At 51.5% G+C, this 24,613-nt stretch overlaps 1 protein-coding gene and 1 long non-coding RNA gene across 4 annotated transcripts; one reads left to right on the forward strand and one right to left on the reverse strand.

The window, feature by feature from the left end:
* ZNF783 (zinc finger family member 783) lies at positions 1,048–16,822 on the reverse strand. Of its 2 annotated transcripts, none has more exons than XM_018046812.1 (7): positions 16,677–16,822; positions 12,912–13,313; positions 12,701–12,827; positions 12,408–12,536; positions 7,041–7,169; positions 5,865–5,942; positions 1,048–4,100 (listed from the first exon to the last, which is right to left on the reverse strand). In XM_018046812.1, the coding sequence occupies exons 1-7, from the start codon at positions 16,698–16,700 to the stop codon at positions 3,277–3,279; spliced, it is 1,713 nt and encodes a 570-aa protein (XP_017902301.1). In that variant the 5' UTR covers positions 16,701–16,822; the 3' UTR covers positions 1,048–3,276. The 2 variants fall into 2 exon arrangements, with proteins under 2 accessions (XP_017902301.1, XP_017902300.1); XM_018046811.1 differs by having other exon boundaries at positions 5,865–5,975.
* Positions 20,413–23,459, forward strand: LOC102189828. 2 transcript variants are annotated; one of them, XR_001917937.1, is made up of 3 exons: positions 20,413–20,558; positions 21,576–21,749; positions 23,390–23,459. It is a non-coding gene; the product is annotated as an uncharacterized LOC102189828 (long non-coding RNA). The 2 variants fall into 2 exon arrangements; XR_001917936.1 differs by having other exon boundaries at positions 21,576–21,636; positions 23,390–23,452.

Raw genomic sequence — 24,613 nt, forward strand, 5'->3', positions numbered from 1 at the left:
AGGGGATCTCCCAGACCTAGGGGTCAAACCTGGGTTTCCCCGCATGGCAGGCAGATTCTTTACCGCCTGAGCCACAGGTAAGCCCTCAGAGGGGTGACAGCTAAAAGACAGATCCTCAGGAAGGGGCCCCTGGAGCATCTCTGGAGTGAGGACAGTCAGTTCATCCGCCCCACATCCCGATCCCGAGCAGGATCCTAGGATGTCAAAGCTGGCGGAAACCTCGGAAATGTGGTTGTCTGCAGGTGAGCAAACGGGCCGAGAAAAAAGGGATTTTTATCCTGTGAGCTCAGACACCCTTCAGCTTCAAGTGCTGTTTACGTCCCCTTTCCTCTACCCAGGCTATGGCTCAGTTGGTAAACAATCTGCCCGCAATGCAGGGGACCCAGGTTCGATCTCTGTCCCCTGCAGAAGGAAACGGCAACCCACTCCAGTATTCTTGCCTAGAGAATCCCATGGACGGAGGACCCTAGTGGGCTACAGTCCATGGGGGTCCTAAAGAGTCAGACACGACTGAGCGACTGACACTACCCAGGCTGAACCTCTCTAATTCCAGGGCAGGGTGTGGGCAGGGTATCCTCTGTGAGGGCCGCCCTCACGGGAGCTGGGCCACCTAGACCATGGGCCCAACACCGTGAGGCCAGGCCAAGGAGTCGCCGCCTCCACTGCGGACGCCTCACGCAGGCCAGCTCTGGGGCTCCCCGATTGGCAGGCTGCTCGAGGCACTTGGGAACACAAGAACTCCAGGAAGGACAGCAAGTAAACCAACTGAGCGCGGCGAAGGGTGCCCCAGGTCTGCAAGCAGGGTCCCGGCCCCCCGCCCCCTCCACCAGGGCCAGAGGCAGCTCCCCATTGGCCTGACCAGGAAGCCCCGCCCCCCGTGCAATCCCAGAGCCCACCCCCATTGGCCGGCCCTGAGGCTCCGCCCCTGCGGCGTGAGCCCTAACGTGGCTCCCGGGGTCCCACTGAGCAGTCCACTCTCGTGGGGGGCGGAGACTTCCCACATTGCCGCTGACTCCCAGAGAGCAGGAATCAGATGACGTGCACTCATTTAAGTCCAGCATATTTACTGAGCAATAAGGCAGCCAAGGTTCCGCCACCGTCACAGTTCTTAAGGGCCTTTAACACCAGAACCCCAACTTCTCCTTTACGAAAGAGGCACCCGAGACCCAGAGCTGAGTCTGGGGGTCAAACCAGATTCCATCCTTCCAGGTCACGCAGTCTCCACTGATTCATTTTATTGTAAAGAAAGGTCCTTTGAACACCTATTGAGTGTCATGCAAACTCGCAAGGCCTAGCCTGGAGCCTGGCACACTGAATGCTTTGGAAGAAGGGGAGCACCAACGCATAGTCTGAGTCTCTGTATTTACATAGGGCATTAAGCATTAGAAAGGCCTAGAAGCTCTGAGCCCTGAGGCATCCCCAAGGAAACACCTGAGACTAACTCTGTAGCTGAGGGTTAAGCTCTTATCAGCTACACTAGCACCACATCCTGTGCAGTTGCTGACAGCCCAGTCCGGACTGTGGGGCCTCTGGCAAGGGCTGGAGGATGCAAGAGCAGACAAACAATCTATGGCAGGCCTGGCTGAGCTGTCATTGACGTGTATACTCTGTCCCAGAAATGAAAGCAGTGTTTCCATCTGCTCCCAACTCTGCTCAGGACTTTAGGAGAGGTAGGGAAATCACAGGGGGGCAACACGAAGTGGCACAGCTAGGGACCCAGGCACCTGGAAGCAGGCTTGAACACTGGACACTCCACACAGTGCCAAACAAATAAGACAACAATCAGAACAGCTGAGGACTCACGACTGCAACTTCAAAATCAGCCAAACCAAGGGCTGGTCTCTAGGTAGCACCCAAAGTGGTGTGATTTAAGAGGCACAAGAAGCTAGCTGCCATCAGGACGTCTCCTGGAGGCCCGATGCTATTGTACAAACCACCCATCTGAACCTCTTTGCTTTGGTAAGAGTTTGTTTCACTGAGGTACTGAAGGCACCTGCGGGATACAGCCCAAAGGGAAAGTCTCATCTCACTCTGCACCCGAAGTACCTTCCACTCACTCCGGAAAATAAAGGTCCTTCTTGAGTGATTCTGAGTGGAAAAAGGGCTGGAGATGAAGGGGGCCCTGAAGGTGAAAGGAAGGTCAAAACTAGGCTGCCTATGGGTTCTGTTGACTCCAAATCTATTATGACCGTGACTAATCTAAGGTGGAGGATGCACGTGGGTCACCTTTAACCGATAAGGAACATGAGGCTGGTGGTGGCTAAAAGTTTCACCTAGATCTCTTGGCCTAACTCTGCCATGAGCCCCAAGTTCTAGAAGACATTCCATCCTTTAACATGACAAGTCAGGCCTGGCAAACCCACAGTCCACGCTGGGTCACCAGCCTCACTCTGAATAGGACCTTTCCCTAGGGGAAGGACTTCCTGGGCCCATGGTGCACCTGACCACCCCCCACACCCCCCCAGGTATCAGGTGGGGTCCATGGAGCGTGCACACCCATGAATACTGAGACCCTGGGGGAAATGTCATCCACTCCAGGCTTTAGCTCCCCCCAGTCTCAGCTGATTACTAGAGTTAATCATGGATGCAAACACCCACTGAGGAAAGAACGGGAAATACTGGGAATCACTCTGGGCCAAGCACACACATCTAGGAAGACACCTGGTTTCCAGGGCAGCAGCTGAGGCACCACCATCAGCAGGGATCCCCAGCTGGTCTGCACAGTGCCTCTGCCATCCCCACACAAGGAGGCGGCAGGCTAATTCCTGTCCCTCAGGAGATCTTGGTCCCCTTTACAACCACACACAATACTTAACAAAAGCACTTAGAAAAACTATTAAAAAAGAAACAGTAACAAATTCAAATTTCCAGCGCCTCTTCTTCAGGCTTTCTGTCTACTCTGCTGTTTGTCTTGTTGACGGAGAAACCCCACGCCCTCAATGCCCCTATCACCCTGGCTCTCGTGTCCCTCCATGCTACTAGTCAAAGGCCCCCACCAAAGTGTGGACTCCCCTAAGCCTTAATGGAGCCGTTATAAGTCAGGAATGTAGCAAAGGCAGCAAAAAGTGACAAGGAACTGAGGCATCTGGTCACCCCTATACACTCTCAACATAAAGGCCACTGCTTCCCATTTGAATAAAGGTGGGGAGGCGGGGGGGGGCGGGAATCTCTCCTGAGCCATCTGAGAAGGAACCAGCATCAGGCACGAGTGGAAAAGCTCCGTAGGGGCGGGGAAGAGAAGGTCCTCCCCGGGATGACACTGCAGGCTCGTGTTGGTCAGCCTTCCTCCGAGCGGCTGGGCCGGGGCCGGGGCAGGCTCCCCAGGAGGGTGGGGGGCCCGGGGCAGGGCGGGCCCACCTGGCCCCGGGCGTGCGTCTGCATATGCATCGCTAGGTGGTGGTTGCGGTTGAAGGCCCGGCCGCACTGAGGACACCGGTAGGGCCGCTCGCCCGTGTGGATGCGCTGGTGCCGGAAGAGGTCGGAGGGCCGGCGGAAGGCCTTGCCGCAGTAGGGGCAGGTGGGCCAGCCCTGGCTGTTGCCCGTGTGCAGGCGCTGGTGCAGCAGCAGGCTCTTCCGCTGCTGGAAGAAGCGCAGGCACTCGCTGCAGTGGTACACCTTGGCTGTCGCCGGCCTCCGCCCCACGAAGGGCCGGCGGCCCTCGCGCTCCTCGGGGAGCCAGCGGATGACCGGGCCGGGCACCACCACCTCCCCCGGCTCCAGTGCCGAGTGCGCGTCCCCCCACCCGGTGGGCGAGCCGCCCCGGGCCTCCCGGTGCTCCTCCTCCACGTGGCTTCGCTGGTGAATGGTCAGGTTGATCTTCAGGCGGAAGCTCTGGCCGCAGTCAGGGCAGGGGAAGGCCCGCTCCCGCCGACGCGGGAGGACACGGGGCGGCTGGGCCCCAGCCCCCGTGGGCCGGGGGTCCCCCGCTCGCGCCCGGGGGATGCCCCCCGCATGAAGCCGGCCAGAACCCCCGGTCCTGCTCCTGGGCCCTTTGGGGATTCCACACGCGGCCCGGCTCGGGGACGCCCCGGGGAAGGGCGGCTCTGGCGTCATCTCATCCTCGGATGGTGCTTCCGTCTTGATGACCACAGCATCACCCCCTGGCAAACGGAGTCTGCGTTGATCTCAGGGCGGGGCAAACCCCGCCCCCCAGCGGGCCCCCCCTCCCCCCACCCAAGCCGGGATCCGGACACACCAGCCCGGCCCACACCGCCTTCCCAGAGCCCCTGCTCCAGAGTTCTCGCCTGGGGCAGGGAAACCACGCTGCAAAACCAGGAGCCCGGGCCAGGGCTCAGATCAGGGGACACAGATGGATGGAAAATGAAGAGGAGACAAAGACAGGCCCATATCCTCAACCCTGAGACATGCTGGCTTCACCGGACCCTCCAAAGTTCTGAAGACTTTAGCTCTGATCTATGACAATGAGCGCTGCAGGCCTCACAGCCCCTAGACTGTAAGAGGCTTCATGCCTGGAGCTGGCCAGTGACTCTGCCGGGTCAGAGCTACTGGGCTACATGGCAAATCCACACCAACTGTCCACCGCCTGCCCCACAGCGCGCTCTCAGGTGACAGAAAGCAGGCACGAGGCCCGGCTTCCAGGCTGGGCCTCAGGGTGGGTCCCCCTAACTCTGAAGGCAGCGACGGGCGGTCTCAGCCCCAGCTCGCAGGGGTCGCCATGGCCGGGGCGGGGGGTGGGGGGCAGGCCCTGGCCTCAGTCCTGCCTGGAGCCCTGTGTTCTCCCACATCCTCCATCTGCTGCTCCTCTGGCTTCCTCTGGAGCCAGCCCCCAACCACACTCTTCTCTGACCGACCCCCACCCCCAGACCAGCATCCGCCAGCCTTACCTGCCAGACCACAGAGTCGGCTCCCCGGTGACAGCGAACCTGGACCCCTGCCTATGAGAACAAATACCTCCACCCCCAACAGGCAACTTCCAAGGTTCAGGACAGGAGTGATTCCATTGTCGCTGAAGCCTGAGCTTAAACCACAAGCTGGGAGACCACTGAGGATGAGAGCTGTTAACTGGTGAGACCCCAGGGCAGCACCCGACAGCAAGACTGTGGGTTCTCTGCTCACAGCTCACCTAGGAGTCCTCACAGATAACTCATGGCAGAACCTCATTTCTACGTTAGAAATGACCCACTGTTTTTAACTTAGTCCTCCAGCTACAGAATCATTAAGAGTCTAAGAATTATCTAAACTTTGGGGTAAAAAACCCTGTTGCACTGAATAGGCTGCCACGGTATCCTCGGGCTTAGGAACCAGTGAAGGTCTCAGGCCGTCTTCTCTGAAGAGGCAAGCCTGCCAGGTCTCTTCATCTGAGGCCACCCACAACCCCACGGGGGACCCAGATCACGCACGTGCCTCCCCCAAAGCCGGAACCCGGGTGGAATGGGGGCAGGCTGGATCCCTTTCTATTGGGCCAGAATAGGCAATAATCGCTTTACTTTTTCCTGCTTATCAGGGTGTAAGGCCGGTTCACAGAATATGCACAGACTCTCAGCAGGAAGAACTAATTTCAATCACAGGCCATACTCAAACTGTAAGACGTGAGAGGCGGTCCAGCTGGGCTGTGTCACAGGGCGGCCGTGAGGAGGCCTCTGCCACCTGACTGCCCCCTGGCAGCTTGCGGCTTGTCTGCAAGCAGCACCTTCCCAGCCAGAGCAGACGTCGACGGGGAAAAACCGGACCACAGGTGACCGGGGTCCTCAGAGTCCCAGGAAGTAATACTTGGGGGTGAGGGAGGCGCCCTCCAGAAGAAAGCCCTCCCCAGGTCCATCATGCAAGCCCACCCCCACTCCCAGAGGGCCCCCAAGGTCTCCCGAGGCTCTGCTGAGGCCATGGGGCCTCCTCCCTTCACTCACCTGGCCCCAAGCTGGGCAGGATGTCCCTGGGAGGACAGGTTGGTGACTCCCCATCTGAAGAATCTTCCTCCTGTTTAACTGAAGACAGAATGCTGACGCCGGCTGGGGGCCCTGTGAGAGAGAGTCCCGTGAAGGCCTTTCCCAGCCTCCGGCCCCAGAAGGAGACACAGCCATCCCCCAGCAGGCCCAGGACGTGCTCCAGCTCCCGGGCCCAGGAAGAGGAAGCACCACGTTCTGTCCCAAGGGTAGCAGCCCCCCACCTCCAGCCCCCCAACCTCTGCCTCAGAGGTGAGAGAGGTGCGGCAAAGGCCATACCCCCAGCTCCCACGCAGGTGGTGCTAACAACTGGCCCCTAAGCTTCAGGAGGCCTCCCTGATGGGCCTCAAAAGGACAGAGAGTTTGGGGAGGCCCCAGAGCCCAGCACCAGAGCAGGGACAATAAGAAGGTCTAGTCCTCTGACACACTGGCTGGGAAGGACGGACACAAGGAATGGGGGGGGGGTGTCACCCATATTCAGAGGGGCCCATAGCCAGTGGGGAAGCACGGAAGTAAACGGACAGAAAGCGCCCCAGAGACTGAATGGTCAGGCTGGCAGGGAGGGGGATCACCAAGTTAGCAAAAGAGCAGTCTGGAGACAGAAAACAAGGCTCTGGGTTATCTGCTAGGTGCTCTCTGGATTATAAGCCATTTTTGTGACAGGACGGGCAAGAATGTTCCTCTAAACAAAAGCATAGAACACTGGGAGGGGTGACTGGAGCCACAGAGCCCCCAGAGACCTTCCGAAGGAGGACACTCACTGAGGGCTGCACAGGCTGGCACCGTGCCAGACACACAAGTCATACTGCTCCGCTGACCTGATGGTCCTCACCCCCTGCAGAGGCCCCACACCCCCCTCCTGTGCCCTTCTTCACTCTAGCCAAACTGGTGTATCTGGCCCCCAGCATACCTGAGGAACTCACACCGTTGCTCAGGCTGTGTTCTCCTGCCGAAAATACCCTATGTTCCGAGCAAAATCCACCTCTAAGACCCAGCTCGGGGCCGTTTCCTGGGAAGCCTGTCTGGCGCAGAGCAGCCTGGCCGCCCCCAGCCGTCTCTCCCACCCTCGAGCTGCAGCGCCTCTTCTCAGTTCCGCTTGTCGGGCCCCGCTGGCACAGCCGCCCAGCGGCCCTCACTCACCAGCGCCCGGTTCCGGCGGGGTCACCCTTGCTTCCCAGTCTCGCTGGTGCTCTAGGGCCTGACCCTTTTTCGGCTCCTCCTGGGCAGGGCTGACCGGGCTGGGGATCTGCTCTGGGCATGGAGGAAGGCCTGGGGAATGCAAATCAGTGCCACTAAGGGCGACGTTGAGGTCTCCCAGGACACTGGGGAGCAGCTGACTGCAGTCACCTGGCCATGGGGTATGATAGTGAAGTGAACCTCACTTATTGTCTAGGAACTAGATTCCAGGCTAAAGAGAAAAGAAATGGTACATATAGTATGTTAAGGTATCCGACAGTACCGTGACACACAGGACCAAAGATCTGGCTTTTTTAGGGAGTCCTGGCTCGAGACAGTTTAACAGCAGTTCCCAAACCTAAGTCCTCCAGCAGGCTGGTGTATAAAGATCCCCTGCGGAGCACCCCCAAGATTCCCCTCAGTTAGTCCTAGGTGGGCCTAGGAAGTATGCATTTTTTTAAAAAAAAGCTTCTGAGTGGAAGAGACATGAATATTTCACAGAATGAAAAATTAAAATGGCCCATAAACAAAACTATACCAGTACCATAGCCAGACAGACACTACAAGAAAATTACAGACCAATATTCTTTATGAACATTGATGCCAAAACCCTGAACAAGATGCCAGCAACCTGAATTGGACAGCACGATAAAAAGGTTAAATAGCACAACCAAGTGGAAATTTATTCCTGGAATGCAAGGATGGTTCAACATGTGAAACTAGATCAGTGGAATACACCACATTGAGAATGATGGGGAGAAAAAAAAAAAACATATGATTATCTCAGTTAATGCAGAAAAAGTATCTGACAAAATTCAATACCCTTTTATGAAAAAAAATCACTCCAAAAGTTAAGACTAGAAAGAAACTACCTCAATATAATAAAAGTCTTACTAAGGCAGAAATTCAAACAATATGCTATGGCATAGATGAACCTTGATGATGTTACGCTAAGTGAAATAAGCCAGTCATACAAACACAAATACTTTATGATTCCACTTACATGAAGTACTTACTTAGAGAACTCAAGTTCAAAGGGACAGAAAGGAGAATTGTGGTTGCCAGGGGCTGACAAAGGGGGAGAGTCACTGTTTGATGGAGCAGAATTCCAGTCTGACGAGACGAAAGGAGTAAGAGATGAATGCTGGTGATGGCTGCACCACATGTGAATGTATGTAGTGTCACTGAACTGAACACTGACAGTCAATGTGGTTAATCTTATGTTATACGCATTTGATTAAAGTAAGAAAAAAAATAAAGTGCTGATACACAGTACAATACAGATGAACCTTGAAAATATTATAAATGAAAGAAGACAGACGTGGAAGATCATGTATAATATGATTCTACTTATAGGAAATGTCCAGAATCAGCCAATCTATAGAATCAGAAAGCAGATTTGTTGTTGCTAGGACTAGGGGGCTTGGAAGGGGTTCAGGTGATGGCTGAAAGATACAGGGCTTGTTTCTGAGGTGACAAAAAATGTGATAAAATGGACTGTGGCTGCACTTATCTGTGAATATTCTAGGAACCACTGAAAGTGCAAGTGAAAGGGGGCTTCCCTCATAGCTCAGTTGGTGAAGAATCCACCTGCGATGCAGGAGACCCGGTTCAATTCCTGCGTCAGGAAGATCCACTGGAGAAGGGATAGGCTACCCACGCTAGTATTCTTGGGCTTCCCTAGTGGCTCAGATGGTAAAGAATCCGCCTGCAATGCTGGAGACCTGGGTCCAATCCCTGGGTTGGGAAGATCCCTTGGAGAAGGGAAAGGCTACCCACTCCAGTATTCTGGCCTGGAGAATTCGAGTCAGACGCGACTTTCTCTTTCCCTTTTACCGAACTGTATGCTTTAAATAGGTGAACTGTATAGTCTGTGAATTATTCCTAAAAAAATCTATTTTTTTAAACTACACTGAAATACGGAGAAGGCAATGGCACCCCACTCCAGTTCTCTTGCCTGGAAAATCCCATGGGTGGAGGAGCCTGGTGGGCTGCAGTCCATGGGATCGCAAAGAGTCAGACACGACTGAGTGACTTCACTTTCACTTTTCACTTTCATGCTTTGGAGAAGGAAATGGCAACCCACTCCAGTGTTCTTGCCTGGAGAATCCCAGGGACAGGGGAGCCTGGTGGGCTGCCATCTATGGGGTTGCACAGAGTCGGACACGACTGAAGCGGCTTAGCAGCAGCAGCAGCACACTGAAATATTCCTTACCTATCACGCAGACTAAAATCCTACGAGTATGACCACATTCCCTAGTGGCAAGGCTGTGGGGAAAGAGGCCCTCTTTCACGACACTGACGGGAATGTAAATGATACATCTTGTGTGTCTGAATGCCATTGAAGTTACATCAAAATGACCTATAGGTCAACTTGAAGGGGTTCCCAGGAGCCAAGAATGGGACAATGTAAGCATGAAAATAATGGTTGCAAAGGACTGCATGTATAAAACATTCACCTACAAAGTTATAATAATAAAAAAAAGGAAGAAAGAAAAGCCCAAGTATTGGCCACCGTTGGAGACTTCTAAGGAAGCAACTCTTCATTCCGAAAATTGATGACAAGAAATATTTAAGCAGCTAACCTGCCTTTTCTGTACAGACTATATTTCAAGGTAATTAAAAGAGCTGGTTAGGGAAATTATTCTTTATAAAAGAATTTCAGCTACTAGGTGCTGATGCCCGCATGCTCAGTCATGTCTGACTCTTTGTGACCCCCTGGAATGTAGTCTACTCAGCTCCTCTGTCCATGGACTTTTCCAGGCAAGAATGCTGAAGTGGGCTGCCATTTCCTCTTTCAGGGGATCTTCCTGACGCAGGGAATGAACTTGCGTCTCTTGCACCTTCTGCATTGGCAGGTGGATTCTTTACCACTGCACCACCTGGGAAGCCCTCAGTTCAGTTCAGTCACTCAGTCGTCTCTGACTCTCTGCGACCCCATGGACTGCAGCAGCCCAGGGCACCTAATAGGGAAGCCCTATTAGGCGCCAAAGTAATGACCAAATTTCACCATTTTACAACCCCTAATTCAGTAATGAATCCAGAAAGTCTTCAATGGCCATAAAACTCCTTAGGTGAAAAGTTGATGGGGAATTTTATAATAGAAAGATAAAGCTGATAATCACAAAAAGAAAGGCAACTGAGTGAGACATGAAACTACAAGACTCCTAGTAGAAAACACAGGCAGTAAGCTCCTTGACATCAGTTTTGGCAAAGATTTTTTGGGGATTGAATATAAAAAAAGGGACATCAAACTAAATATAAACAAGGGGAAATACATCAAACTAAAAAGCTTCTACATAGAAAGGGGACCATCAACAAAATGAAAATGCAACCTACTGAATGAAAGAAAATATTTGCAAATCATTCACCTGATAAGGGGTTAAGATCCAAAATACATAAAGAACTCACACAACTCAATAGCAAAACAAAAATTCAATTAACATTTGAAGATCTGAGTATCTGAACAGACATTTCCCAAAGAAGATGTACAGATGGGCAGTAGGCACATGAAAAGATGCAAAACATCACTAACCATCAGGGAAATGCAAATCAAAACCACAATGAGACATCACCTTACATGTCAGAATAGCTATTTTCAAAGACCAGAAACGACAAGGATATGGAGAAAAGGAAAACTCTGTGCTCTGTTGTTGGGGATGTAAAATGTCTCAGCAACAAGGGAAAACAGTATAGGGATTCTTCAAAAAATTAAAAATAGAACTACCATAAGATCCAGCGATATAGGTATTTTTCCAAAGAAAACAAAAACTAATTCAAAAAGATATCTGCACACCAATGTTCACTGCACACTGCGGCATTCTTTACAATAGCTAAAATATGAAAATAACTTGAGGGTACTGATAGAAGAAGGCTGAGCGCCGAAGAATTGATGCTTTTGAACTGTGGTGTTGGAGAAGACTCTTGAGAGTCCCTTGGACTGCAAGGAGATCCAACCAGTCCATTCTGAAGGAGATCAACCCTGGGATTTCTTTGGAAGGAATGATGCTAAAGCTGAAACTCCAGTACTTTGGCCACCTCATGAGAAGAGTTGACTCATTAGAAAAAACTCTGATGCTGGGAGGGATTGGGGGCAGGAGGAGAAGGGGACGACCGAGGATGAGATGGCTGGATGGCATCACGGACTTGATGGACGTGAGTCTGAGTGAACTCCAGGAGATGGTGATGGACAGGGAGGCCTGGCGTGCTGTGATTCATGGGGTCGCAAAGAGTCGGACACAACTGAGCGACTGAAGTGAACTGAACTGAACCAATAGATGAACAGATAAAGTGTGGTGTGTATCTATGTGTGTGTATGTATGTATGTATATACATATATAAATATAATGGAATATTATTCAGCCATAAAAAAGAATGAAATCCTGTCATTTGCAACAAACTTCAGGGTATTTTGCTAAGTGAAATAAGTCAGAGAAAGCGATCTCACTCATACATGGAATCTATTAAAAACAAACAAAGATGGAGTAGGAAATGGTAACCCATTCCAATATTCTTGCCTGGAAAATTCCATGGACAGAGGAGCTCAGCAAGCTACAGTCCATGGGATCACAAAGAGTCAGCCAGGACTGAGCACATCAGCACGTACCATGAACTAAAATGGTTGTTTCCTTTTGTATTCCTATCAGGAGAGTTTGGGACTTCCAATTCTTCCATATCCTTGCCAATATGTTTAGTCTTTTAAAATTTTTGACCTTTTTAATAAATGTATATCAGTAGGAGAAAAAACAAAAAAACAAAGAGGGGCTTCCCTGGTGGTCCAGTGGTCAAGAATCTGCCTGCCAATGCAGGAGACACAGACATACGGGAAGGATCCCTGGTCCAGAAAGATCCCACAGGCCACAGAGCAACTAAGCCCCTGCATCACAACCACTGAGGCAGCACTCTATAGTGTCTGTGAGCTGCAACTACCGAGCCCACCTGCCCCGACTACTGCACCCATGCTCCCCAGAGCCCGTGCTCCGCGATAAGAGAAACCACCGCATTGGGAAGCCCATCCGCGGAAACTAGAGAGCAGCCCCCTCCTGCTGCAACTGGAGAAAGCCCGCATGCAGGAGCAAAGACCCAGCGAAGCCAGAACTTAACAAATAAATATTTAAACAACAAACAAAGACAAGATCACAGATACAGAGAATAGGTTGGGGGGTGCCAGAGGTGAGGGGCAGGGGGTAGGTAAAACAGGTGACGGCAGCCAGAGCGTGGCCTACCCTGAGATAAGGAGCCTGCGCTCCTTCCTGGCCTCGTAGTGTGGGAAGTGCAGGAGGGCGGGGACACGCATGCACTGTCCCCAGCCCCGGCCACGCCCCCACTCACCTGCACCTGGCCTCCTGGGGCACGCTTCCTCTCTCTCGTTCCCTTCCTCCCGGCCCCACGGGCCTTCAGGACAAGGTTCCTCTCCCCTCTCCATCCGGGTAAGGATGTCCGGTTTGGAGATGGCATAATCTGCGTGCAGAGTAGAGAGAGAGCTGGGGTCAAGACTGGACACCCGCCACCCAGGTGCCCAGAGATGCAGTGACACCTGGAGGAACAGAAGCCAAAGCTGAGACACAGCCTGCAGGAGGCCCATCTGTGGGCAGGGGCCCCGAGCATCATCTGGACAGCCTTACCCAGGGAGACCAGCATCTCGTAGTTGCCCCTCATCACGTGCTTGTACAGCTCCTTCTGCCACTCGTCCAGCTTGCCCCACTCCGGCTCAGAGAAATACACGGCCACGTCATCAAAGGTCACGGGCACCTGGAACCACAGGGTCATCAGGCTCACCCGCACACCGACGGGCAGGGGCCGCGGGCTGTCCCACCCCCGGTGCCCAGGGCTTACCCTGGGGGCCTCGCCCTTGCTGCCCGGGGGCAGCCTCAGGATCCAGAAGTTCCTGTTCCTCAGCAGGTTCTCCACGTTCTCCAGCCGCCTCTGCAGCAGCCCGTACTCCTGCAGCAGGGTCCCCAGCACGGCCCACTTGCCCTCCAGCTGGTTCCCGAGCTCCATGGCCGTCTTCTCGCAGTCGGCCAGCTTCTTCTCGGCTGTCCCTGTCCGCCCCTCCAGAGTCAGCAGGCGGGTCAGGCAGGAATCCACCTTCTTTTCCAAGGCCTGGATGGCGGCCACCACCGTCCACAGTGTGATCTCCGTGGAGTAGAGGTAGGAATTCTTCTCAGCAGCCGGCTGGGGTGATGGAGAAGGAGTCGAAGGCCTTTCAACCCCTGTTAGTTTGTCCCTCTCTGGAGCCTGTCCAGCAAGAGCAAGGGGAGATATGATCACAATTATCCAGTGAGATGTCCATCTCAAAGAGAAACCTCAGAATGGCACCATCCTGAGGACCCAGCAGAAAGTGGAGGAGAGGGAGGAGCAGGGGGGATATCCATCTTCAAGGAGAGGCTAGACCAGGGTGTTAGCAAGTGGGAATCAGGAGGAAAAGCATCTGTCACCTAGCACAGGTGACTTCCCTTCCTGGTCTTGGTCTCCTCCGCTGACACTCAGAAGCTCGGTGGCAGTGGTACTACTCACAAGCTGGCTGAGCTCTGCAAAGCTTGTTATGCATTTCAACTCCAACCCCACATCTGTAAAATGGGGTAATAATAATACCTACATGATGGGATTGTGAGAATTAACGATACTGGTGTAGTAAACACTTAACATGACGATGTCCAATGTGGCAAACAATAAACATGAGCCCTGTGTTGTCGACAACAAGGAGGATGTTGAACTGACGGTGGGTCCAACTCGGGTGCAGTGAGTCGCTCACATGGCCTTTCTGCTCCACCCTGTTCATTACATTGTCCTTCAGTGTCTTGGGGGCTTCCCTGATAGATCAGTTGGTAAAGAATCTGCCTACAATGCAGGAGACCCCGGTTTGATTCCTGGGTCGGGAAGATCCACTGGAGGAGGGCCTGGCAACCCACCCCAGTCTTCTTGGGCTTCCCTTGTGGCTCCGCTGTAAAGAATCTGCCCACAGTGCGGGAGACCTGAGTTTGATCCCTGGGTTGGGAAGATCCCCTGAAGAAAGGAATGGCTACCCACCAACTCAATGGACATGAGTTTGAGTAAGCTCCGGGAGTTGGTGATGGACAGGGAAGCCTGGTGTGCTGCAGTCCATGGGGTCACAAAGAGTCGGACACGACTGAGCAACTGAAGTGAACTCAATGTCTTGGAAAAGGGCTTCTGAAGTACCTCAGCTGACCTCAGGGCCTGATGACCAGGCCTCAGCCCAGTTCGTCTCGCTAAAAGCCTTGCTGGACAGAGGGACCACTTCAGCCCTTCACTGTACTCATCCCCATGGTCAGATCACCATCAAGGCCTAACTGTGCATCTTCTAAAAGTATCTCAAGTCCACCCTTTTCTCTCCTACTCTGCCACAACTAGTCCAAGCCCCAGTCACCTTTGCCCGGAACCGCTACTACTCTGCCCGGTTGGTTTCCCCAGTTCACCCTTCTTCCCTCGCAATCAATTTTCCACAAGCTGACCAGTAATCTTTTAAATACAGACTAGAGCATTTTAGTCCCCTGACTGATAGCTTCCTGGTGTACCCAGAATAAAATCGAAACGTCTTATCCCAGCCTACCTCCTTGACTTTATATCCTCCTGGGTACTAACTACAGGCCAGCTCCCCTAGCCTCTTGGGATTCTTATGATGTACCTGGCTCTCTCCTCTCCGTTTGCCTGAGCGCTTCCCTCACCCCTCTTTACGCCTGGCTGCCTCTTCTTTGTGACTCCAGCTTAAACACTGCCTCACAGAGACCTTCACCAAGGACACATCTAAACTAGGGCCCCTGCTGGCCCTTCCTGTTATGGCTTGTGTTGTTCCCCATGAGAACATAAGATCCATGAGGACATCAGCTCCATGAAGGTATGTATTATTCACCGCTGTATTCCCAGCTTCTAAAAGAGTGCCTCATTCACAGCAGATGCTCAGTAAATGCCTACTGAGTGAATGAGTGAGTGACTAAACAATTAAACACAGTCATTCAATAACAATGACTAAACACCTGTCAACAGTCAGTATAATGGGGATGCAGAAAAAAATTATGCAGTTCTTCCTTGTGCTGGAGAAAAGTTACGTACCTAGATAGTCAAATTAACAGTGTGATACCAGGGGCTAATGAAAGTTGAGGGCAAGTCTATCCTGTTGGGTGAATGTTTTGGGGATCTCAGGTTGCTGCAAGAGAGCAGAAGGAGAGAGGTGGATGAGAAGGGCCAGGAAAAGTGCTGAGAAAGTGGTCCTGGGCTAAGTGGGAGCTGAAGATGACACCTGTAGCCCCAGGGAAAGGCCTTGCTGGGGGCCTCCCCCAGGGAGCAGGGCTGTAAGTCCCAAGAAGGCCCATCCTCTTTTTCGCCCTTGCACTCAGAGAGCCCTTAAAAACACACACACACACCAAACTCACCAAAGAGGAAAGAAAAAGAAAGTAAAAGTGAAGTCACGTCTGACTCTTTGTGAGGCCATGGACTGTAGCCTACCAGGCTCCCTGACTCAGGGGTTGAACCCAGGTCTCCCGAATTGTAGGCAGACACTTTACCATCTGAGCCACCAGGGAAGTCTTCCTTAAGGAAAGAAAAGTTCCTCCTTAAAAAGTATCCAAAATAATCAGCATCTAGAAAAATCAAGGCTTCAAAAACCTTGTTATGATGTATTAATAATGGGAGATACGGTTGATGTCACAGTGGTAAGGAACCCGCCTGCCAACGCAGGAAACCCAAGAGAGGCTGGCGCCGATCCCTGTATAAGGAAGAGCCCCTGGAGAAGGAAATGGCAACCCACTCCAGTATTCTTGCCTGGAGAACCCCATGGACAGAGGAGCCTGGTGGGCTACAGTCCACGGGGTCACAAAGAGTCCGAGACGACTGAGCGACTCAGCACGCTTGCACGGTGGATTGAGCTCTTCACAAATGTTTTTCTACTATGTCCAAAAAAAAAAAGGCTAAAAGGTTATTTTCTCCAAACTGGACACACTGTATCAGTCAACATTCCAGTATCTGCTAATCTTTCATGAACCACAACAGAAAACAAAACCACCCGCCTACAATCCCTGCAGCAAACAGCACTCAACACCTTCTCTTTGCTGTCAGCGCACGTGTGCACCCGAGAGGGGACCCAGCTCCGGAGCCCCGGGTGGGCGTCAGGCTCTGGCCTCGACTCGGCGTGTAACTTCGGGCGCGTCCCGCTCCCCTCCCGCCCAGCCTCAGACCTCGGTCGTCAGAACCGATGGGGCCGGAGAGCCTGTCCACCCCCTCACCCCGCCCCACCCCCCGGCCTGTCTCCGGGCCGCCGGGCCTCCAGGCCTCCAGTGAGACAATGGACGGGAGGAGACCGCCCCTCGGTTCCAAGACGAGGGCTTGTCATCTTAAGCGTGACCGCAAAGTCCGGCCGCTCCCCCGACGTCGGGGCCGCCCACTCGCCGCGCACGGCCTGGCGTTTGGGCCGCCCAAGTCCCGGCCGGGACGAGGGCAGCCGGGCGGCCCGAGCGGGCGGGACGCGCGGGCGCGGGGCGGAGGCGGCGGAGAGGAGGCCGCGCCGCGGGCCGCCGCCCGACCGAGACCCTCGCGGGTCCATGCGAAGGCCCGGCGCGGCTGGGCGTCCGCGCGCAGGGCGCTTACCGGGGCGGGCGCCGCTTCGGCCATGGCTGCCCGCGTCCCTCGCTCCGCGGCTCTCCTCCCCGGGGGCCGGCGCGGCGCGGCGGCGGAGGCGGAGCGGAGCCGCCCAGCCTCGGAGCTCCTGCCGGGGCGGCCGCGAGCTGCGTCCGAGCCACGTGCCCCGCCGGCCCTTTAAACAAGAGCTGCGCTCGCGGCCGGGCCAGAGGCCGCGCGCAGCGCCCCCTGCAGCCCGAAGGACCGCACTCCCGCGGCCTTCGGTGTTAACCAGCCCCGGGCGGCCGCGGGGGTCCCGCCGGGCGTGGGGGGAGCCGGCTGCCCGCCCTCGCCTGGGCCGCGAGAGTGGACGCCGGGGCCGCACGCGCCGCGGGGCCCACCGGCCCGGCTTCCGTCGGGCGAAGCCGACCCTCGCGCCCGGGCCGGGCGGGGTGCTTGGGGGGTGGCGGCTGGAATCCAGCCAGTGAGCTAACAAAGGAAACGCGTTGGAAACTTCGAGGTTTTGGGGTAAGACGTTCAGTCATCGCCGGGTGACCTCAACTGTGTATGCACTTGATCTGCCGTTTTAACACCTCTAATGTTAGTTTGGGTATACATTTTGCGCGGGGAAAGCCAAGGTGGGGTGGGAGGGATCCATAAGTATTTTTAAACTTTTATTAGGTTTCCGGAATAACGAAAACTGCATTTCGTTAAATAAACCAACCCTGCTTCCTTCGTTCCCTCTGGGGATCCAGGGTCTCCTCCGCCTTTCCTGGGGTCCGCCTTCCCAGCAGGTACGCGGCTGGAAGGCCCGCTCTGCCACATCCAGTTGCCACTCGCCTGTCAGCTACCAGCTGGGGGGTCCTCTGGATCGGGTGGACTAAATCCACCACTAACTCAGGCCCTGAGGCATTTGGAATAAACGACTCAATCTGGGACCTACTTCCCCCTCATTTGCAACCCACAGAGCCTTACACTAGAAAACCTCTTAATCACCGAATGTAAACTTAAATGGGCTTCCCAGGTGGCTCAGTGGTAAAAAATCCGTCTGCAAAACAGGAGTCTCGGGTTCCATCCCTGGGTCGGGAAGATCCATTGGAGGAAGGCATACCCCACTCCCGTATTCTTGCCCGGAAAAGCCCAAGGACAGAGGAGCCTGGTGGGTTACAGTCCGTGGGGTTGCAGAGCGGAACATGACTGAGCCTGCGCTCATGTGCGTACACCTAGAGCGAAATACACTTTACTTCCCTGGTGGTCCGGTGGCTAAGACTCCGCCTTTCCAAAGCAGAGGGTGTGCGTTCGATCCCTGCTTGGAGAATTAAGGTGCAGGGCAGCCAGAAAATAAAATATGCTGTATACAGTTTAAGCTTCTACATTTCACAACAATCTCACTCTGTCCGACAATCCTGGAAACTCTTCCGGGTTTGGAAGAGTTAGACATCAGTCTGCAGTTTTGTTTCTTTATGTTTTCTTTCTTTTTTTCTCTTGGGAGGGATGGAGAAGATGATTAGCCCGTATATCTGATCCAAGCAAAAGTGAGGTCAGTTAACATAGTAGGAACACAAATAAATTGATACTGTCTTCAGGTCAGGTTCACCCCTATAATCTGGTTAGGAAGTATTACTTTAAGGTAACAAGAAATAAAATCTATATATGGCATGGTTCATCCTGGGAATCCTTGTTGAAATAACCTGATCTAAGACAGTTGGCAAACAAAAGAGCGCCCCTCAGGTCTCAGCAGGGGTCAGGCAGTGTATTAAGGATTAAAAATTTCTTATAATTTTATAAGTTGTGATCTCATAAAATAAGAGTTAATGTCCAAGGCAAACAGAAAGAGTCTGGAAAATGGATGGGAGAGGAAGAAGAAGTTAGAATTTCACAAGCTTTGCCCCGGGAAGAGTGCTCTCATTTTTGACAGCTGGTCGGAGTTTTTTAGAAAAGAGTTTCCGTAATCAGTATTCAAGTTTTAGTATCCTGATCTCCTGGAGTGCTTATTAAAATACAGATTGCTGGGCACAAGTCTCAGAATTTCCAGGTCTGAGGCTGGAGTGGGTGGGGCAGGAGCGCATACAAAATTTTGTTTCTGTTTGCCATGAGATGTTGATTCTGCTGTTGAGTGATCACACTGCCGTGCCCATTAGCTCCCAAAGCTGCCTCCCGTTCCCAGGCTCTGATTTTATAAACATATTAAACAAAAAATACAAAAACGTGATAACATCATGTGGTTTCCTGAGCAGACCAGCCTGGGTGTCAGGCCAGGAGCAGCTCTAATATAAATTAAGATGGGGGTACTCTTTCTGCCCCCTTCTGATGCCTATGTCAGAAGCTTTCTCTATCTCCTTTATACTTTAATAAAACTTTATTACACAAAAGCTCTGAGCGATCAAGCCTCGTCTCTGGCCCCGGATTGAATTCTTCTCCTCCGGGGGCCAAGAATCCCGGCGTCGTGATTCAACAAGAACCTTTCATCTTGGGGGCTCGTCCGGGATCCTTCAGGACAAGATGGGAGCTAACAATTCCAGCCTCACTCCTTTGAACTGTATCCTGAAAAACTGGGATAGACTTGATCCCCAGGGCTTAAAGAAGGCACACCTGGTCCTCCTATATGATACTGCATGGCCAAGGTAAGAATATAAAGAAAACTTTAAAGAATATTATCAAAAGGTGTGAGATTTGTCAGAAAAATTACCCAAAGACTGAAAAGCTAGCAAAATCTGGATTACAACGAAGTGGGAAGTATCCTGGAGAGGACTGGGAAATTGATTTTACTCACATGCCAAAAGCTAATGGATATTCTTGCTTACAAGTTTGGGTAGATACTTTTACTGGATGGATTGAGGCTTTTCTCTGTTGTAGTGAACAGGCTAAGGAGGTTATAAAGATTCTCTTCATCAGTGGAAGGCTTCCTGTGGTGGACATCTCCACTTCAAGGAAAGGACTTTCTCCAAGTCTGTGAATACCTTCGACAACAATCACATGCGATGCCTCTTCTTCATCTGATGACAGCTACCAACCCTAAAATGGACTGGTACAACACTTTGTACTTAAACTATGGACATAATGTGACTTTTAATTTTGATTTTCACTTGTTTTTGCTGTTTGCTCCCTGCATCTGTAATTGCATAACTGGATTTGTTTCTAGCCGCATGAAAGCTTTTAAGTTACAAATGGTTGCTCAAACTCCTGCTACTGCTGCAACTTTCTCCAACTACTATTTGGGGCCCCTGGATCAGATATCCTCAATATGAGGATTAGGAGAATATGTTGCCTCGCCAATTTAGGGACAATGCCCCTTCTCAGCTCGGAAGCAGTTATGGAAGGAGAGTGACGCCCCTTTTCCCTAGGCAACATAATTCTTCTAAAAGAAAAAGGGGGAATGAGACAGTCATTTCCTAGGCAGGTTGATAAGAAGTCTAGGGGTCCCCAAGGAGAGAGGGGTCTGGAATTCTCAAGGAGGAAGAAAGGACAAACTCTTTTTCCTTCTCTACATTCCTTAGGATTATATAACAATAATGTATTCTGCCTGAGGACAGTCTCTGGATTAAACCTTCTGACTAATTCTGTTATTTTAAAATGTAAATTATGGGAGTAGGTCTGGTGAGGTCTTTACAACCTCCAGACATTCTTTGGATTCATTGGAGAGTATATAACTTCATTGCTAACACTATTTTGTGTGTGTAACATTATTACACACACAAAAAAATAAATTAAGATGATGTGCATCCTTAGTCATTAATCTTTCTCTTGTGCATTTGCTCCTTTCTGGAGCAGGTCTCCAGGGCCTGAGTACCTCTGGGTGAGCCGACAACACTGGATTTCCACAGTAGAGGCACAGACCCTGGAGGGACGGGGTGACTCCACTCAGGTGCAGGCCACTCTAGCACAGTCAACCATCGGCCTCTGCAGCAGAAGGTAGGCTTGTCAGAGGTTGAGGGCCACTCAAACAATACCTAGGGTCATGTAGGGTGAGGGAAGTGTCAAGGTACTCTAATGCTAGTGACCCCACCACTGCATCCTCCACCAGGAGATGGGGCAGAGAATTCCCATGCCCCCTACCTTTAGATTGGGAAGTAGACACCCCCCTCTAAAGTAGCAACAGGGGAGGTATTAGCAGAGGGAGGCCAGAGGGTAACCAAATCCCCTTGCTCCACGAAGCCCTCCCTTGTTGACAGAGCGCTGGGCTCCCTGTTCTGTGAATTCCTGTTAGAGCTATTCCCTCAGCGGACGCTCCGTGAGAACGTCCGTGCCAAGCCCGCAAGCGCGGAGCTGTGGAATCTGGATTCGATCGACACCTTGCTTTTAAAAAGCATCACCTCCTGTTGACTCTACCTCTGTGATCTCGTCCACTGCTCTCTTCCAGCCACAGCTACACCCAATCAGACCTTCATCGGCTCTTGCTGGTCTTACTCAAAAACCTCTCACATATCCCCCGTGCGCCCCCATCCTCAACAAAAACAAAAGCTCTTATTAGGGTAATCGTCCCAATTCGCAGCTAGATACGAATCACCCTTTTGCTCAAAACTCTCAGCTCCCCATTACTAACTCAGTAAAATCCAAACTCCCTAGTCTGACCCCAACCGCTCTTTCCAACTACGTCCCCCACTACTCCCCTCCTTCCACCCCACCCTCAACTGAGTCAAATGAATTGCTGTTTATTGGTACACACCCCATAATATCTAGTTTGGTCATATCACTCCTTCTTAGAATGTACTTCAAGGTCCAGCTCAAAAGCATCTCTTCCAGCCCAAAGGCATCTCTCAGAATGCCATTCCCAATGTCCCGCAGCTGAATGTAACTGTTCTCTGAATTCTTAGATTTTAGCTTCACTTAGGACATATCATTTTCGATCTTCTATTAGATATCCCTGACAACTTTTAAGCCCAAGAACAAAGTCTCAGATTTATTAACCTTTTATCCTTTCCTCTGTAGACTTTGCACATGGAGGAGACTTCGATATTCATGAGTGAACAAAATCTAAGGCTGTGCAAAGGTACAGTACACGAGGGGAACAGATTTCCACCCCAGGGTTCACAGCAGCAGTTTACAATAGCCAAGACACGGAAGCAACCTAAGTGCCCGTCCACAGATGCATGGAGAAAGAAGGTGTGTACATACATACAACAGGATACTACTCAGTCATTAAAAAAGTGGCATTTTGCCATTTGTGACAACATGAATGGACATGATGGGTGTTATACCAAGTGACGTAAGTCAGATACAGAAAGACAAATACTCTATGATATCACTTATATGTGGAATCTTAAAAATACAACAAACCAGTGAATGTAACAGAAACTGACCCACGAAGAACAGCCTAGTGGTTACCAATAGGGAGAGGGAAGCGGGGAGAAGCAACATAGGACAAGGGGATTGAGAGGTACAGACTATTATGCACAAAATAAGCTACAAGGATATATTGTACAGGGCAGGGAATATAGCCAATATTTTTAGTAACTATAAATAATCTTTAAAAATTGCGAATCACTATAGTGTGCACCTATAACTTACATATATCAACTATACTTCATTCTTTTAGCATTCTTTTTTTAAAAAATAACTTTCCCATCTTTTTTATTTTACTGCTACAGTACATGGTATATATTTTTTAGTACTTTATTCATTTGGCTGCACCAAGTCTTAGTTGTGGCATTCAGGATCTTTAATCTTCATTGCAGCACGTGAACTTAGTTGCAGCATGTGGGATCTAGTTCCCTGACCAGGAATCAAACCCAGGCCCCTTGCTTTCGGAGCATGGAGTCTTAGCCACTGGACCGCCAGGGATATCGTTATACTTCAATTAAAAAGATTTTTTTTAAGGAAACAGATTTTGATAGAATGTACATCACCGACTCGATGGACATGAGTTTGGGTGAACTCCGGGAGTTGGTGATGGACAGGGAGGCCTGGCATGCTGCAATTCATGGGGTCGCAGAGTCGGACATGACTGAGTGACTGAACTGAAATTCAACCAGGGCTAAGATTGTTGTTTTCTACACTGCTTTAACCCAAGCATTTAAAACAGTGCTTCAGTAACAGGTGCTCGACATCTATTTGCCGAACAAAAGAAATGAACGAGGGAAGCTTTCATAGAAGCGGGTCTACAAGCTGAGTCAAAGTGTCAAGTTGCTCAGTCATGTCCTGTGACTCCGTGAGCTATACAGTCCACAGAATTCTCCAGGCCAGAATACTGGAGTGGGGAGCCTTTCCCTTCTCTGGGGGATCTTCTCAACCCAGGGATTGAACCCGGGTCTCCTGCATTGCAGGTGGATTCTGTAGCAGCTGAGCCACAAGGGAATGGTATTGAATAGTTGGCTCACAGAGAAGGGCATTCCCAGGAGAGGCAACACATGAGCTGAATGTGGCCACGGGGAAGTGCGGCTTATTGATTAAATGACAGGACTCCCACCGCAACAGCAGCATAGAGAATTTAGTATGAAAGGTGAAGAAACCCGGAGCAGGTTAGGTGGTCCAAGTCTTGAGTTCTACACTTAAAAGCTTGCCCTAAGGCTCTGAGGAAAGGCCATATCCAATTTATGTTCCAGGACAATAACTCTGGTAGTAAAAAGGATGTGAAATGGAATAGGAGATCAATTAGGTTACTGAATGAAAAGCTAGGTGGACGACAATGAGGACCTTACCTGCAGGAACAGCAAGAAGATAGTACAGATTAGTCGCTGGTGTTTGGCATTTCATTCTTCACTATGTGTTGATTTCAAGCTAACTTGATCATTCTTGTCCTTCAGGCAGCTGCACCGCCTGTTACCTTCTCATCACCCAACAGAGCAGGCTTTCAATGAAGGACAGCTGAAGCAGGCAAGATTTTTTTGTATCAGTGGCAAACAGGGCATTCTGTGAGCAGAGCATGACCCAGAGATCTTGTGAAAAGGCAGATTCTGATGCAGTGAGGCTCAGAGTCTGCATTTCTACCAGGCTCCCAGGGAAGGCCGATGCTGCCGGTGCGGAGGCCACAGGCAACAAGGACTTAGAATCCAACCCAGACACAAGGTCCTTAATCGTGGTCCACCAGAAGCAGCAGAGCCTGTGGTCAAGCGTGTGGGCTCTGAGGCAAGATGGCTCGGTTCACAGCCACCTCTGCTTCACATCAACTCTGGGGTCTCTCCTCACATCTCACGTGGAAAATGGGGAAATACCCACCACGTAGGGTCTTGTGAGGAGGAAGTTCATTTTGATGTGAAGAACTTAAAACAGTGGTTCAGTCACTCGGTCCTGTCCAACTCCTTGCAACCCCACTGACTGCAGCACACCAGTCTCCTCTGTCCTCCACTACCTCCTGGAGTTTGCTCAAACTCACGTCCACTGAGTCAATGATGCCCTCCGACCATCTCATTCTTGCCATCCCCTTCTCCTCCTGCCCTCAGTCTTTCCCAGCATCAGGGTCTTTTCCAGTGAAAACACCGGGCTTCCCCTATTGCTCAATGGGTAAAGTATCTGCAATGTGAGAAACACAGGAGGTGTGGGTTTGACCCTGGGTGCCGCTACTACACTAGTCTGATGGAGTGATACAATCATTTCCCTTCCTCAAGAAGAACCTGACCTTGCTGGAGAAACAGGACCCTATCTCCTATTTTGCTTTTCTCACCACGATGCAAGGCAAAGGCCAGGCACGTTAAAGCACTCCTGGGATGGGATAAGGGGGTGTCTCTAATGCAAAAGGTCATGGGGAGGAGGCTGAAGAAGGGATTCAGGAGGTGCTCCAGAGGTTTCCTGCACATGGTGAAGCTTGAGCACCTCTCAGGGCCTCGTCCTACAATAACCTCCCTCCCCACCGTGTCTCTACACCAAGATTACCCCTTACCTTACAGAGACCAAGCTCGTTTCTATTTAATCTCCACATCCCTCTCGCTCATCTCACGGGCAACCGTAAAGCCTGGTATAGAACTTTTCAGCTGTGTGTTCTTAACAAATTATTTGATCCCGTGGACAGAGGAGCCTGGCAGGATACAGCC

The sequence above is a fragment of the Capra hircus genome, chromosome 4, assembly GCF_001704415.2.
Source record: "Capra hircus breed San Clemente chromosome 4, ASM170441v1, whole genome shotgun sequence".
In the NCBI taxonomy this organism is placed as follows: Eukaryota; Metazoa; Chordata; class Mammalia; order Artiodactyla; family Bovidae; genus Capra; species Capra hircus.